This window comes from Prinia subflava, chromosome 8, assembly GCF_021018805.1.
Source record: "Prinia subflava isolate CZ2003 ecotype Zambia chromosome 8, Cam_Psub_1.2, whole genome shotgun sequence".
Classification (NCBI taxonomy): domain Eukaryota; kingdom Metazoa; phylum Chordata; class Aves; order Passeriformes; family Cisticolidae; genus Prinia; species Prinia subflava.
Window position 1 is genome coordinate 28,988,397 of NC_086254.1, and position 12,963 is coordinate 29,001,359.

Consider the following 12,963-nt stretch of genomic DNA (forward strand, 5'->3'; position numbering starts at 1 on the left):
CTGGAAATGTGCCAGGCTTTCCAAAGAATAGGTTTTGGTGTCGATGTCATGGCAGCACAATGAGTGACAGAGCCCATTTTCCACTTGGCTGCACACAAGTTAAATATTTGCTGTCCTTTGTACATATCTCCATTCATGTCCTTGGGCCTACTTAGATATTCCACAGATACTCCTACATTTACACATTTTACCTCAGGCATTCCACCCCTAAGGAATGTACTTAAGGACACTGCAATAGGCATTGCTGAGCTCCATGAATGGGTCTGCAAGCCAGCAGTAAAATACTCCAGCCAGCTAAGGGAGCCATCCAGCTACTGCAAACAGGGATTTTGGGGAAGCAAGAATGCAATCCAATTACTGATGTATCAAAAATACCAATCCAAGCACAAAGTAAACTAACAGCACAGAAGCAGCTTCATTGACCTTAACGTGATAGTGGATTTTTGATTCAGATAAAATATTCCACAAGTCAGCAACATTCTTTCTCTAGGGCAAATCAAAGATTTTCATCTGAAAATGCAATTTCTAACCCATAAATCCTGTCCCACCCTTTTTTGAATTCAATATCTGGTCTCATACCAGAGGCTGACGCAGACTCCACCCAGGACAAATTGTGTATTTACAAACCTCTTCTGTGGGAGCTCCTTGCTCCTCAAAGTGTGGATAACTTCCAGGAATCCTCCTGGACAGCAGCCTTGGAGCACAGAACAAGCACTTACCATTGATCATCTACTTGGAGGTGGCAAGGAAAGCCTTTGATTAATTTAGTTATGAGAACTCGCAGTTACTGGTGCTGATCACGGTGAGCTTTTCTTGAAAGAGGATTGAGCTGGCTCCCTTGATGCCAAAACCATTCTGCTTTAAAGCCTGCAATTTTTACTTATAAGGAAGTATTTTGCCATTACCTTTTCCTCTCCTGACAGATCAGCTTCCTCCTCTGCATCTTCAGTGCTCTTCTCACTGCGCTCCAAGGCATCCAAGAGCCCAACACATTTTCTTCGGGGTGAGACAAACTCCTGTTCATATTCCACACACAGGCTGGGTGCTCCATCTCCATTTACTGCCACCACAGCAGAACACAGGAGGCAAATTAACATTTCACATTCTCTCCTGCATTTTCTTTAATTTAGTGATAGTTCCCCATCTTATGAAGCAATCCCTAAATATCTGTTGGTGAATTAAATAATCTTCCACCTCTTGCAAAAGTGCACTATATAATTTAATAAGAAGACTGCTTTTATACATCACTTCCAAAGTTGGTCAAGCATTTAGTACCACAACCTGGCAGATTACTCTCAAACTTTTTCTTAAGTGAAGGTGACATTTAACCCCAAAATGGCTTAGGATAAATGGGAAAAAGTTTTACTGCAGCAGCTGTCTGTGTTCAATTATTTTAGATTCATGGATTTTCACAAAATTGAGTTCCAGAGTTTTTAAATCATGTTTTGTACCAAAATCTCTTATTATTTTTAAACAGAGCAAGTTTTTATTAAAGCCTACAATTCTTACAGTATCAATACCCATAAGACACAGTCACCAAGGTCCCAAATTACATATTCTCAGTAATCAGAATCCAGGTTTCAAATACAAGAATTTTGATCTGTAAGTAGGGTTAAATTAGTATCAGCTTGATATTTCTGTAAGGCATTACCTTCAAAATGTATTTCCACTAGTTTGTGAAGTGACTCTAACAGTCAGTTGCCAAGGAAAGTCACTATTTTGGGAAGAATGGAGTATATTATGATCACTGTGACTACAGGGGAGTTTGATGTTACAGCTGATGCAATGCAACTGAAAATTCTCTATTATACAGGAAATGAAACTTCTTCCCTTCACCTCCAGTGACACACTCCAGCCCACACTTTGAGATGGATCTACCAGCCAAGTGTGTGGAAGGTAAATAAATTGGTTCAGCAAAGCTCAGCTGCTCATTGTGCAGCTGCACAAAAGAGACTCAAATCAAAGGAAGGAGCAAAAAGTGGAAATTTTGATTTGAGAGGGAGAAAAAAAAGTGGAGGCCAAAATAATCCCTTTTAACAACAACCAGCAACTACACTGGCTGTTACTGATAGGTAAAGCTTTATAAAAGCTTTATAAAGCCTTACCTATAGGTAGCAACTGGCTTAAACGTAATGTGAACTCACCCTCACTAATAACTGGTTAGGAATCACAGCTTTAAACAAACTTCACTGTTCTGTTCCAAACCAGCAAGTCTAGAGTGCTGGAAGAATATCTGACATGAGAAATGTTCTATTCTTTGGCATTAGCTACCCACAAAATTTTAAATATTGCTTTGTTCCCATGTCCTTTTTGTTTTCTTAGACAGATTACTGAGTAAGAATCATCTATACAGCAGGATGGAAGGAGGACACAGAGAAGCCAGTGCTAGGCAGAAAGAGACTTCCCGTTCTTATTTTCCAAACTGTGATACTCCACCAAAAACTTCTCCTGTTCTGTGGGACACTTTTGCCAGTCCCCTCTGCCTCTTTTCTCTGCAATTGCAACAGTTTCCCCCCATTTTCTAATGCTTAACTATGTCCCTTCTGACCAGACTTTTACATCAGTCTTTGACCTCTCCTTGCTTTCTCTCCCATTTCAGTTTCTAGCTATTTGATCCTCCTTTTTGTGGTTCAGCTTAAAAAAAAAAAAGGTGTATCTGTGAGGACCCAAACATTACCTTTCCTTTTCCTCTTCAAACTTGGAACATGGTCATCCAGGTTTTTAGCTTTTTGCAGGGAGAGGACCTGCTCAGATGAAGTAGATGGTGCTGCATTGCTTTCCCCTAGGGAAGCACTATGTCCAGGAGGGCACTGAGGCAGGGGTGGAGGAATCTGCAAGCAGTTCACAAAGTGTTACAATAGGCAAAGGCCACTTTTCCACTTCATCCGTGACCAAAAATCTCAGCAACAATCCAGAGACATCTCCTTTACCCCAAATAACCTTTGGTAGAAGACTGTTACACACTCTGGGTTTATGGGCTTTTGAAAAAAAGGATCAAACAGTTTACAAGTGACACAGCTGAAGTGCAGTAAGCACTCTAAGTGACCTGGTACCAGAAAAAGGAACATGACCTGCTAAAGAACAACCACTTCCTAATGCTATCCTTGCAACAACAGCTCCTTCTGACAAAGTACATCAGGTTGTGGTTTTGATTTACCATGAAACTCTCACTCATGATCAGAAAAGATCATCAAGTCCTGAAGCATCATCCATCTGTAACTGATTAGTCTGAACAACTTGTATTTGGCTAAAGCATCTTCCAGGAAGTTGTCCAAGTCTTTATATGAAATTTTAAGAGCTTATTTTAATCTTAACATCTCTTTTGGGAGCAAAGAATTTCCCACCCTGGCCTCCAGCCCATTTCTTGCTATGACTTTCTCCAGTGAATTAGGAAGGATTTTTACAATATTAGTTTTTAAATCAAGGAACTATTACAGATAACATCATCTTCCTAATGCTAATAGAGAAGCTGTTTTAGTATAAGTGACCCAGTGAGGAACTGCAACAACAACTGATGGTTTGTATTACTCTTTTTTACTAGTCCATTTAAAGCTTCAATTTAAATTTTGGGGCATGATCCTTCCACGCACATAACCTCACCCTGAGACAGAAAGCTTCTGGATGCCAATATCAGTTCCAGGATTTGCATACCAGCCAATAAACACATGTTTACTTAGGAGGAGCTGGAAGAGGAAGATATTTTTGTGATCTAACCTAATGAATTGCCCAGCATAACAACACGATCCTGTCCCAGATCACTCTTGGAGAAAGATGAGGCATATCTCCAGTAAATCATCCAGTGTTGAGAAGTGACAAGTGACTCTGTTTTAGGCAGGCTTGTGAGGAGCAGCGAGCCAGGCTCAGTGATGCTGATGCATACCTTCCAACCTGAGATCACCTGAGATTATCTCACATCTCTCACCTAGCTTGGCATCCCCAGTTCCCAACACTGTTCAGGAAATAGTGGGGGGTTTTTTTTGGTTTTTTTTTAAGACACTTACAATTTCTTGAGCAACACGGAAGAAGAGGGAGACACTTCTGACCGCGTGCCCGAAGTTGTCATAAACATTCACATAGGGCCGGACCCACGAAGGCAGTTTGCCTCTGACATCAAAAGTTGTGAACCTGGGCAGGACAGGAAAACCTGAAGATTATTTGCCAGGTTGGGCTAAATTAATTAAACAAACCCTAGATCATTATCCAAAAGGGCAAGAGAGGAGCAGCAACACAAATAAAGACATAACAGTGCAGTAAATGTAATGGGGTGATGCCTTCACTCAGGAGAGAAGGGCTTTGCTGATTCCATGTACTATCAATTAAACTCCTGTTGCCTATAATATACATATTATACTAATGAGCATTACAGAAATGGATACTAATGCAGTATAATGTAAATACAGGATATGGCTATAAATAGTATTGTTTCAGTAATATAATCTGCCCTCATTTCCATTCTTCTTCTCTCAAAACACTGCAATGCTGCTGACTGCCATCTCAACGGAAAGATGGAGAAAGTGCAAGATCATAAATTGTTGTCACATGGTTTCCTGTGTTATTAAAAACATGAATTCCAAAAATTAGTCTGTTTTCCATTAAAACCATTAACCTTCTTCTGCAGCTCCAAGACTACATCGCTGGGGAGCAGAAGATAACAATCAGTTACTTCCTTGAAGTAGCGCAATATTTATATAACCTGCTATATAAATTAATGTTAATATTATGAACTGTAGTCTTTTCCAAACAGCAACATCAGCACATTTATATTCAAAATACCAACACCTCTGTTGGGATACAAAGCTGTTGATGTTGTTGACACCCCACCCCTGGAAGTGCTCAAGGCCAGGCTGGATGAGGCTTGGGGCAACTTGGTGTGGTAAAAAGTGTCTCTGCCCTTGGCAGGAGGTTGGAAAGAGATGAGATCTGAGGTTCCTCCCAACCCAAAAGATTGTGGGATTGAGTGAGCCAGGGCTCACCTGTGGTCACACAGGAAGATGGCCCCGTAGTCCTGGCGGTGCCTGATGACCCGGCCGATGGCCTGGTTGACAGCCCGTGATGCCTGCTGGCTGTACCACTCACGCCCAGACAGATACTGCAAGAGGAAGAATTAACATTATTTACCAGCTAAAATGTATTCTCTGTGCTGTACAGTCACTATTTTTTTTTCCTAAAGAAATAAAAAGTACAGAACAGATGTTGGATAGTATCTATCAGATGTACTGATCTGAGAAATCTCAAAGAGCTGAGGAAAACCAAACACAGGCGGACTCCAAAGTCACACCTGATTTACAGAGCACAGAAAACTCAAGCAGTGATGTCCAGCTATTTCTTACGCTATTCTTACATGGTGTACTCAGAGCCTTGGCAGTACAACATATTTACCACACTAGAAAACTAAACCCAAACACTCCAACACGCACCACCACACTTCCAAAACAATAATTCCCAAACCAGGCAGCACAGACCATTCTTCCTGCCCACGCTCTATCTGGATGAAATAAATCCCTCACAATGAGAGATGGATAACACATACAAAGATTTTGACTGAAACTCTGATTACATCCTTTTTTGGGCCCTGTATTTAAGACTGTGCCAGAATTTGGAACCCTAAACACCATTAAAAAGGTGGCTGTATTTGTGACAAATTCCCAAGGCTGTTTGCATTTTTGATACTCATTATCCCATGAGGCTGAGAGGATAACAAAACCCAAAACCCACTGGGACAAGAGGCAGAACCAATGACACAAACATGCAAAGAGCCAAGAGTGAGAAGCTGCCCAGTCTTACCTGTGCACCTGCACTAGTTCTCTTCATCTCATCCAGGAACTGCATCTTTAAAATGACCCTGGGATCCATACGAGGGGGAAATGGAAGCCCAGTAATGATGACTCCTCGTCCATTTATGTCTGCAAAGTCCAGGCCCTCACTGGCCTGCAGGGACAGAGTTTTCCATCATCAGTGGGGTTAGAAGTGACATTTCAGAGCAATTCAGCAGTTGTTGGCCCTTTTTCTCCATTCAGGTAATTCCCTAGACAAGTGTAGTTTATCAATAGTTTCAATTAATAGCTTCAACTAGATTTTTTGTTGTTGTTGTTTTGTTTGGAGTTTAAACTTGGCTTTTTCCTCTGCCAAAAGTCAACCCTATTAATTGCTGGCCTGTTCCTAGATAAGACCAGCTGAGAACATGTCAACACCTTTGTTTAAAGCTTCCACACCCTGAGTTGTTGACAAGACATAACAACATAGCAAACCTTCTGTGACAGTAAAAATTAACAGAATCATTTCAAAGCAATAACACAAAGGCATCAGAATCACCAGACTATAGTGCCATATCCAGCAGCTGTGCTGTTGACATCCCATCAACTATTTGTCACTCATGTCCCCTGTACTCGTTCACTGTGCTGAAATGAATAAAGCTGAACAGATTGAAAAAAAATTAGGAAAAGAGAAAAAGCCATTCTGTTCTTCAGCTGAATCAAACCCCAGCAAGGAGACTTGAGAGAGAGCTATGTCTTTTCTTCACTCTAACAGCCTCTTTGGAGACTGGGACAAAAGTTTCCAGAGTTGGATCTTTTCCTGGTACACAGTAAACAGCAACAAAAAGGCTCTAAGAATGATTTGGCAAATATTTCCATTGACAAACATAAGTCAATTTACCAGCACTGGAAGATGCAAAGGAAAGGCCATCAAATGTGTCCAGAGAACATGAAGTTAACAAATTAAGTGTTTTAAAGCTGAGTATTACGTTTGGTTTGCAGCAGTGCTGTTTTAATTTTAACATTACACTTCTCCAGAACAGCTGTTCTCATCCAACAGGTTACATTTTCTGTGAGTAACCAACATGAAATGCAAGTCTGATGCTCATCCACTTCAGAGAAACCAAAACGTGTACATTTTATAAACACAGGAGTGAATCACGCAGAAATGTGACCTAATTTTGAAAAAGCTTCAGAGCATTTGTTTTTTTCCCCACATATAATCACAGTCAAATAACAGAAACGTACTGAAATCCAAAATGAAGGGTTTTTCTATCAATTATATAATCTGATCTCAGATGAAACAAGTTCTCAGTTACATTACCTTGCCCCGACACACTGCCAGAAATACAGCTCCATTGGACTTAGGACAGGTGACTTTTTCATAATAGGCATCAATAACCTAAAAAATATAAACAAGTTTAAGAGGAAGAATGGTATTATGGTTAGTACAGGGTACTAACTAAATTTCACTTGTACACTAAGATCTAAACTGTGATTAATTTGGTTTTGTATAATTGTCTTTTACCTAATTGGAAATGTGAGAAGCCATTTTCTCAGTAAAAACCTTATATCACTGTGAAAGCCAGAACACATCTGGGTAAACATAAAAAAATTCAGATACTTCTGATGAGAAGATGGACCACCCTCTGCTTCTGCAGATCGTTAAGTAAAATAGACAGAACAGGAAAGCAATTCTCAGATATTAATTATTCTAAGAAGCAAACAGAATGGGTATAAATAAACAGGATGACACTGCACAACTCTTTAACATCCAAAGCAGGATGAGCTGGGAGGAAAAGTCCTGTAGAAGGTCCACAAATGCTGACTGTTGAAGTGACAGCTTTCAACCAGCTCAATTACTCAGCATTTGTGTTAGCTGCTCTTACATCACCAGATTTAAATGAAGACTGAACCCTGCATGGCCAGACAAGAGGAAAGGAAGGATGCACACGAAAACTATACTTCAAAGAAGCACTCAGTTTTACTTTCCCCCTAGGCCAAAAACTGGGGTGTTTCACACCCAAATGCACCTTAGGGAAGGTTGTTAAACTTAGAAACAGTTTCTGAAAACGATAGAGGTAAATGCAAATAATCAACCTCTGAAAAGCTTCCTTTGTTTCTGGGTTCCACAAACATTGGCTTCACTTCTTCTATTCTTTTGGCAAAATCATGCTCCTGTTAAAAGAGAAGGTCAGAAATGCCAAGTGAGCTCACACCACAAGAACAAAAATGCTCAGTGTAGTTTCACTGACTTCCCCACCACAGCCTGTTCCTCTCTTGCCAAACACAGAAGAGATGGAAGCAGAAATGTGCAACCCCCTAAGAGCACCAGCAGTGATCCCTTGCAGTTGGTGCACCTCAGATATCAGGCAGATGGGAGAGTTCCAGCACTCACCTCCAGTCCCAATCCACAGCATGAAACCTCTGCCCCTGCCTTCTCAAGGAGCATTTAAACCAAAACTGTTCCAGCAAATCTCACCAGGGACATTCAACTCATCAGCACAGAAGTACCAGAAGTTACAGAACTTTGCAATGGTTACAAATTAAAATTAAAGCAGAGATGCCTACATTGAGATTTTTTCCCCCAAGTGTTGAAACAGAGACTAATTCTAATTCAGAGGTTTAATAAAGAAAGGTCTGATGAACTAAATAAAATGTGACATCAGATGGAACAATATATTAAGACTCTTTTGGGTTTGGTTGAATTCTTTTGCTTTCTACAGCACTGCACTTCAGTATATTGTGCTCAAAATAAAAGAAGCCTTACCTGAGGTTTTTTCTTTCCAGATTTTATAATTTACTTATTCACAAAGAATTTTTCATAGCATACCAGAATGTTTTGGGTTGGAAGGGACCTTAATAATAATCCAGTTCCAACCCCCTGCCAAGAGCAGCAATGTCTTCCACTAGAAGGTTTTTAATTAACATGGTTAAATGGAATAATAAAGGCAGAGCAATGAACATACTCTCCAGTATTCCAGGCTCTTATCCATGACAGGATATGATGGGAAGAACATCAACAGCCCATGTGGCACAACTCGCACAAGGTTACCTGCAGTGAGATAAGACAAGAGTGTAGCTGAGGGTATTTTCATCCTGGGATAGAGAACATGGACTGCAGAGGAAAAACAACAGCATGGACTCCTTCCAAAATATTTTCTACTTTCTTAATGTGAATGACTGTGTATTAGAAGTTGTTTCAGTTCTTAAAATCATTTGATAATCTTGTCAAGGTGTAAGTTTTAACAGAGAACCAAACCAGCTTTCATTTCTCCTCCATGTCCTTCAAGCATTTCTAGATTTAACAGATTCTTTTCAATCATGTTAGCCAAACTACACAAATGCTCTTTTATTCTGTCCTTATGTGTTACAACTTTGTAATTCTATTGTATTAATAAAATATAACCAAAACAATAAATGCTGACTTTAGGCAGGCTTGACACAGCTTAAAATATCACCAAAAATTGCACTGATTTCCTGTGATCCTCAATTGCTCTGCTCATCCTTGTCTGCATCACCTCTGGCTATTGATTTCCTAGTTTGAGGCACTATCTGACTGTGTTAAAGAACCACCTTTTTGACCCAAACACAAACTCATGACTATAAACATGAAGTCCAGACTTGGAAATATGAATTCAGGGACTCAATTTTGTGTGCTTTTAGAGCAGCCAGCTGCTTTGAGCAAGCAGAAACACAGAAAACCAGACAGCAGCGAGATATGCACTGCGATCCTTTACCTTTCTCCTACTGCACCTTCTTTAGCATTGCCCATTCTAAATTTCAAAAAGTCCTGGACATGAACCCATTTCTGAAACCCACACACTTCACTTACCAATTGTTTTCCCCAGAGAAGATAAATAATCCTCTGAAAACCTACAAAGAAGAAAAATCAAATAACACCATTGCATTTCCTTTTCTATGTTTTTCATCCACACTGATTTCTTTTGATATTCATCTAAAATAGCATTTAGAGACTGCCAGTTGCTCTCCCTCCTGTGGCAAGAACCAATACCAAGGGCAAGAATTAATAATACCTTGACTACATTTTACTAATACTATGAAATATCCTTATTGATAGCTCTGAAGATTATCTAAGCTTCAATACTTCAAAATGCACAGGTAAAAATGGGCAGCCATGTGAGCAACAACACACATGTGAGAGCTCTGCCAGAAAAGTCTGCCAAGCCTGACTAATAGTAAGACATTTTAAAAGAATTCTTGATGAATTAGGTGTGGTGTGTGCTTCAGGGTAAAAAGTTAGTTTGGTTACTATGGCAATAGTGATTTACTATTCCTTAGTAAATCACCTTGTCTTTGGCTGAAGAAGTCCTGCTCTTCAATAAGCCATCTTCCAGACCTGACTGAAAAATCCCCTGTTCTCCCATGCATTTATGTTCCTTTCTTTTTAGTACCCTGTAGTTTTGTGTACTGTTTTCCCAGAAAATTTATATATGCATGGAAAATCCCTAACATATATACCTTTATAAGACCTACAAATACTAGTATCAACACACAGATGTTGTCAAAACACTATGAATACCTTTCCATCAAAAAATCCCCATGTTCTAAAGCCTTGGAGGGGTGGAACCCCCACCCTGCTTCTTTAAAAGACAGTATCTTCAACAGAAGTGGAATGGCACACTAAAACCTCAGAAAATAAGAAATCCAGTCTGAGGGTTTTCCAGATTATGACTTCTCTGTAAAAATCCATTACAATTGCTGAGTCCCTTTCCAGTTCTATGGAACATCTGGCCTTTGCTGGCAGCAGAAGCACTGCCAACCCTGAACAAGATACACAGAAAAAGTGATGGAAGACCAGATGAGCAAAAAAAATGATGAAAAGCTTGACAAATATTTGGACATGTTTTCCTTAAGTAGGCAGCCCAGTGGTGAAAGAGAGGCTGGGCATGGTGACAAGCTTTAAATATAAAAATAGTTATTGCAAAGGCCAGTCATGTTTGAAGTCAATTAAGCCTTCAGGAAAAAAATTCAGTGCAGCTCCTGGGGGTTGTGGGTGCAGGTCCCATCTGAGGCTGGTCAGGGCCATCAAGGACCATCAGTGCCTTGGTACCTGATCCCTCCAGACCTCCAGTTCTAAATTTTCAGTAGGAGTGGTTAAAGGATGTTGTTATTCAGCATTGATCCAAGAAAACCACTAGAGATCCCTTACTTAACTGGCATATTCCTGTATGAGGATGCCAGAACCCAAAATGTTGGAACCCAAGACTTCAAAGCAGGATTCCACACTGGAGTTCATTACCTTCTTTCATAGGTGGAAGTAAGCACAGTTCCATCAGGTCCCTTTGGAATGATCCCAACCCAGAGCTGGTGTTTATCAATGACATGAGGATTCTCCAGGCAAACAGGAAAAGGGCTGGAGAAAAAAAGAGGAAGATCCCAGTCATACTTATGATATGATTCCCTACCAGTTCCAGAACCATAGAATGGTTGGGTTGGAAGGAACCTTAAAGCTCATCTCACTCCACCCTTGTGCCATGGGCAGGGACACCTTCCACTGCCCCAGGGTGCTCCAAACCCCATCCAGCTCAGCCTTGAGCACTTCCAGGGATGGGGCAGTCAGAGCCTCTCTGGGCACACAGAACACTTTAAAATCCTGAGATAAAACCTGAATCCACGAGAGCAGATTGTGCATTTTTCAGGAATGGCAGTGTTCCCACATCCAGGTACTCACATCTGCATTTCCATTGTAAAGGATGAGAGGGGGGAGAGTGTCCCGCTGGTGAGGATGATTGTCCTGACTCCCTGTCGAACGAGCTCGTGCATGCTGTACCCAGGGCTGAAACACCAATAGCTTAAAGTCTTCCCTGCATTAAATAAAGAGAAAACACTAAGAAGTCACTCAAACTGGAAAAACTAAACTGTGACCAGCATATGGCACATTGCATCTAAACCTCAGAGTAAATCAGACAGCATACAAAGTTAAAATTCCAGATGTATGGTATGACCTGCTTTTGTTCTTCCTAGATTTAATGACTTTTAATTAAAACATCACTGCTCCTTCATAATCTAATCAGAATGTATGTTCAACCTTGCACCTGCTTGAAAAAATAACCCCTTCTCTAAGAGGAATTTCCTATATATCTATATAGGCTATAGATCTTTCACCTAAACTTCTGACTTTCCTCACAGTCAACTCCCAAACGTTTCAATTTCTGCTCAAATCTTTTATGGGATGTGATGACATATATTTATTTATATATATATATATATATACACACATATATATATATATATACACACACACATATGTATTTTAGTGTGTGACTCTGAAAACATGTAAGTTATCAACAGGAAGAATATTAAGAAAAATAAATAAATCACATCAGTCATTTCCTTCACTGCTCAGCTCAAGCTTGCTGAAAACTGCATCAGCTTCTCAGTGACACAGGCACAAGGGAATGAAACCAACATCCATGTCAAGAACAAGAGCAGCCAAATAAAACATCAGCTTTTGTTTCTGTTTCTGCTTTTCATGAAACTGCTTTGCAGTTTCAGTGATAGAAATAAATACCTCTCACCCAAGTATCACGTGCACTTTTAAATTTACAGACATCAATCAAAGCCTTCATTTCTAAAAGTAGCAGCTGACGTTTTCAGGAAATCCCCATTAATATCTGCCCAATGAGTCACTTACTGCTTAGAATGACAAATGAACATTTACTCTCAGGTAAAGTTTTACCCTTCCATCCCATTTGGACAAACATATCCAGACAATGCCCAAATTCTAGAAGACTCACATTTCAAAATTCAGCAAATTCTGTATCTTTCTAACTCACACTAACAATTCCAAGCAAACTCGTTTGGATCTGTGTATGGACAGGCCAGTGAGCACCTACATACAAGAACAAAGTCACTCAGCCAGGAACCCAAGAAATCCCAGCACAAAAACAAATTGGGATGGCCTGGAAAAGGACAGCAACCCCTCATGTCTGCTCCTCCAGTGCTCAGCTGGGAACACATTTCTGTACCCAGCATGACACCTGCCAGGCACCAGCTCCTGGACAAGCTGGGACTGCTGTACATTTTTAGTCTGGCGTGCTACAATTATGTCTTTAAGCTTAAAAACAATTTTTAACCATTTCCAAGGTACCATTCACCAGCAGGAAGTGTTGGGTGTTAAACAAAGCTGCAGCAGCTTTTTCCATTCCTGGTACAAGGACAGCTAATGCAAGGAGAAGTGGCTTGC

At 40.3% G+C, this 12,963-nt stretch overlaps 1 protein-coding gene across 2 annotated transcripts in view; it reads right to left on the reverse strand.

Moving 5' to 3' along the window:
• Window positions 1-12,963, reverse strand: part of RTEL1 (regulator of telomere elongation helicase 1) — a 48,567-nt gene that overhangs the window by 16,287 nt on the left and 19,317 nt on the right. For both annotated transcript variants that reach the window (XM_063404378.1, XM_063404379.1), the window contains exons 17-27: window positions 11,449-11,581; window positions 11,017-11,130; window positions 9,589-9,629; window positions 8,723-8,808; window positions 7,854-7,931; window positions 7,078-7,155; window positions 5,785-5,928; window positions 4,974-5,089; window positions 4,002-4,125; window positions 2,678-2,831; window positions 906-1,060 (exon numbers count right to left, since the gene is read on the reverse strand). In XM_063404378.1, coding sequence (XP_063260448.1) covers window positions 906-1,060; window positions 2,678-2,831; window positions 4,002-4,125; window positions 4,974-5,089; window positions 5,785-5,928; window positions 7,078-7,155; window positions 7,854-7,931; window positions 8,723-8,808; window positions 9,589-9,629; window positions 11,017-11,130; window positions 11,449-11,581 — 1,223 coding nt within the window. The remainder of the gene's footprint in view (window positions 1-905; window positions 1,061-2,677; window positions 2,832-4,001; window positions 4,126-4,973; window positions 5,090-5,784; window positions 5,929-7,077; window positions 7,156-7,853; window positions 7,932-8,722; window positions 8,809-9,588; window positions 9,630-11,016; window positions 11,131-11,448; window positions 11,582-12,963) is intronic.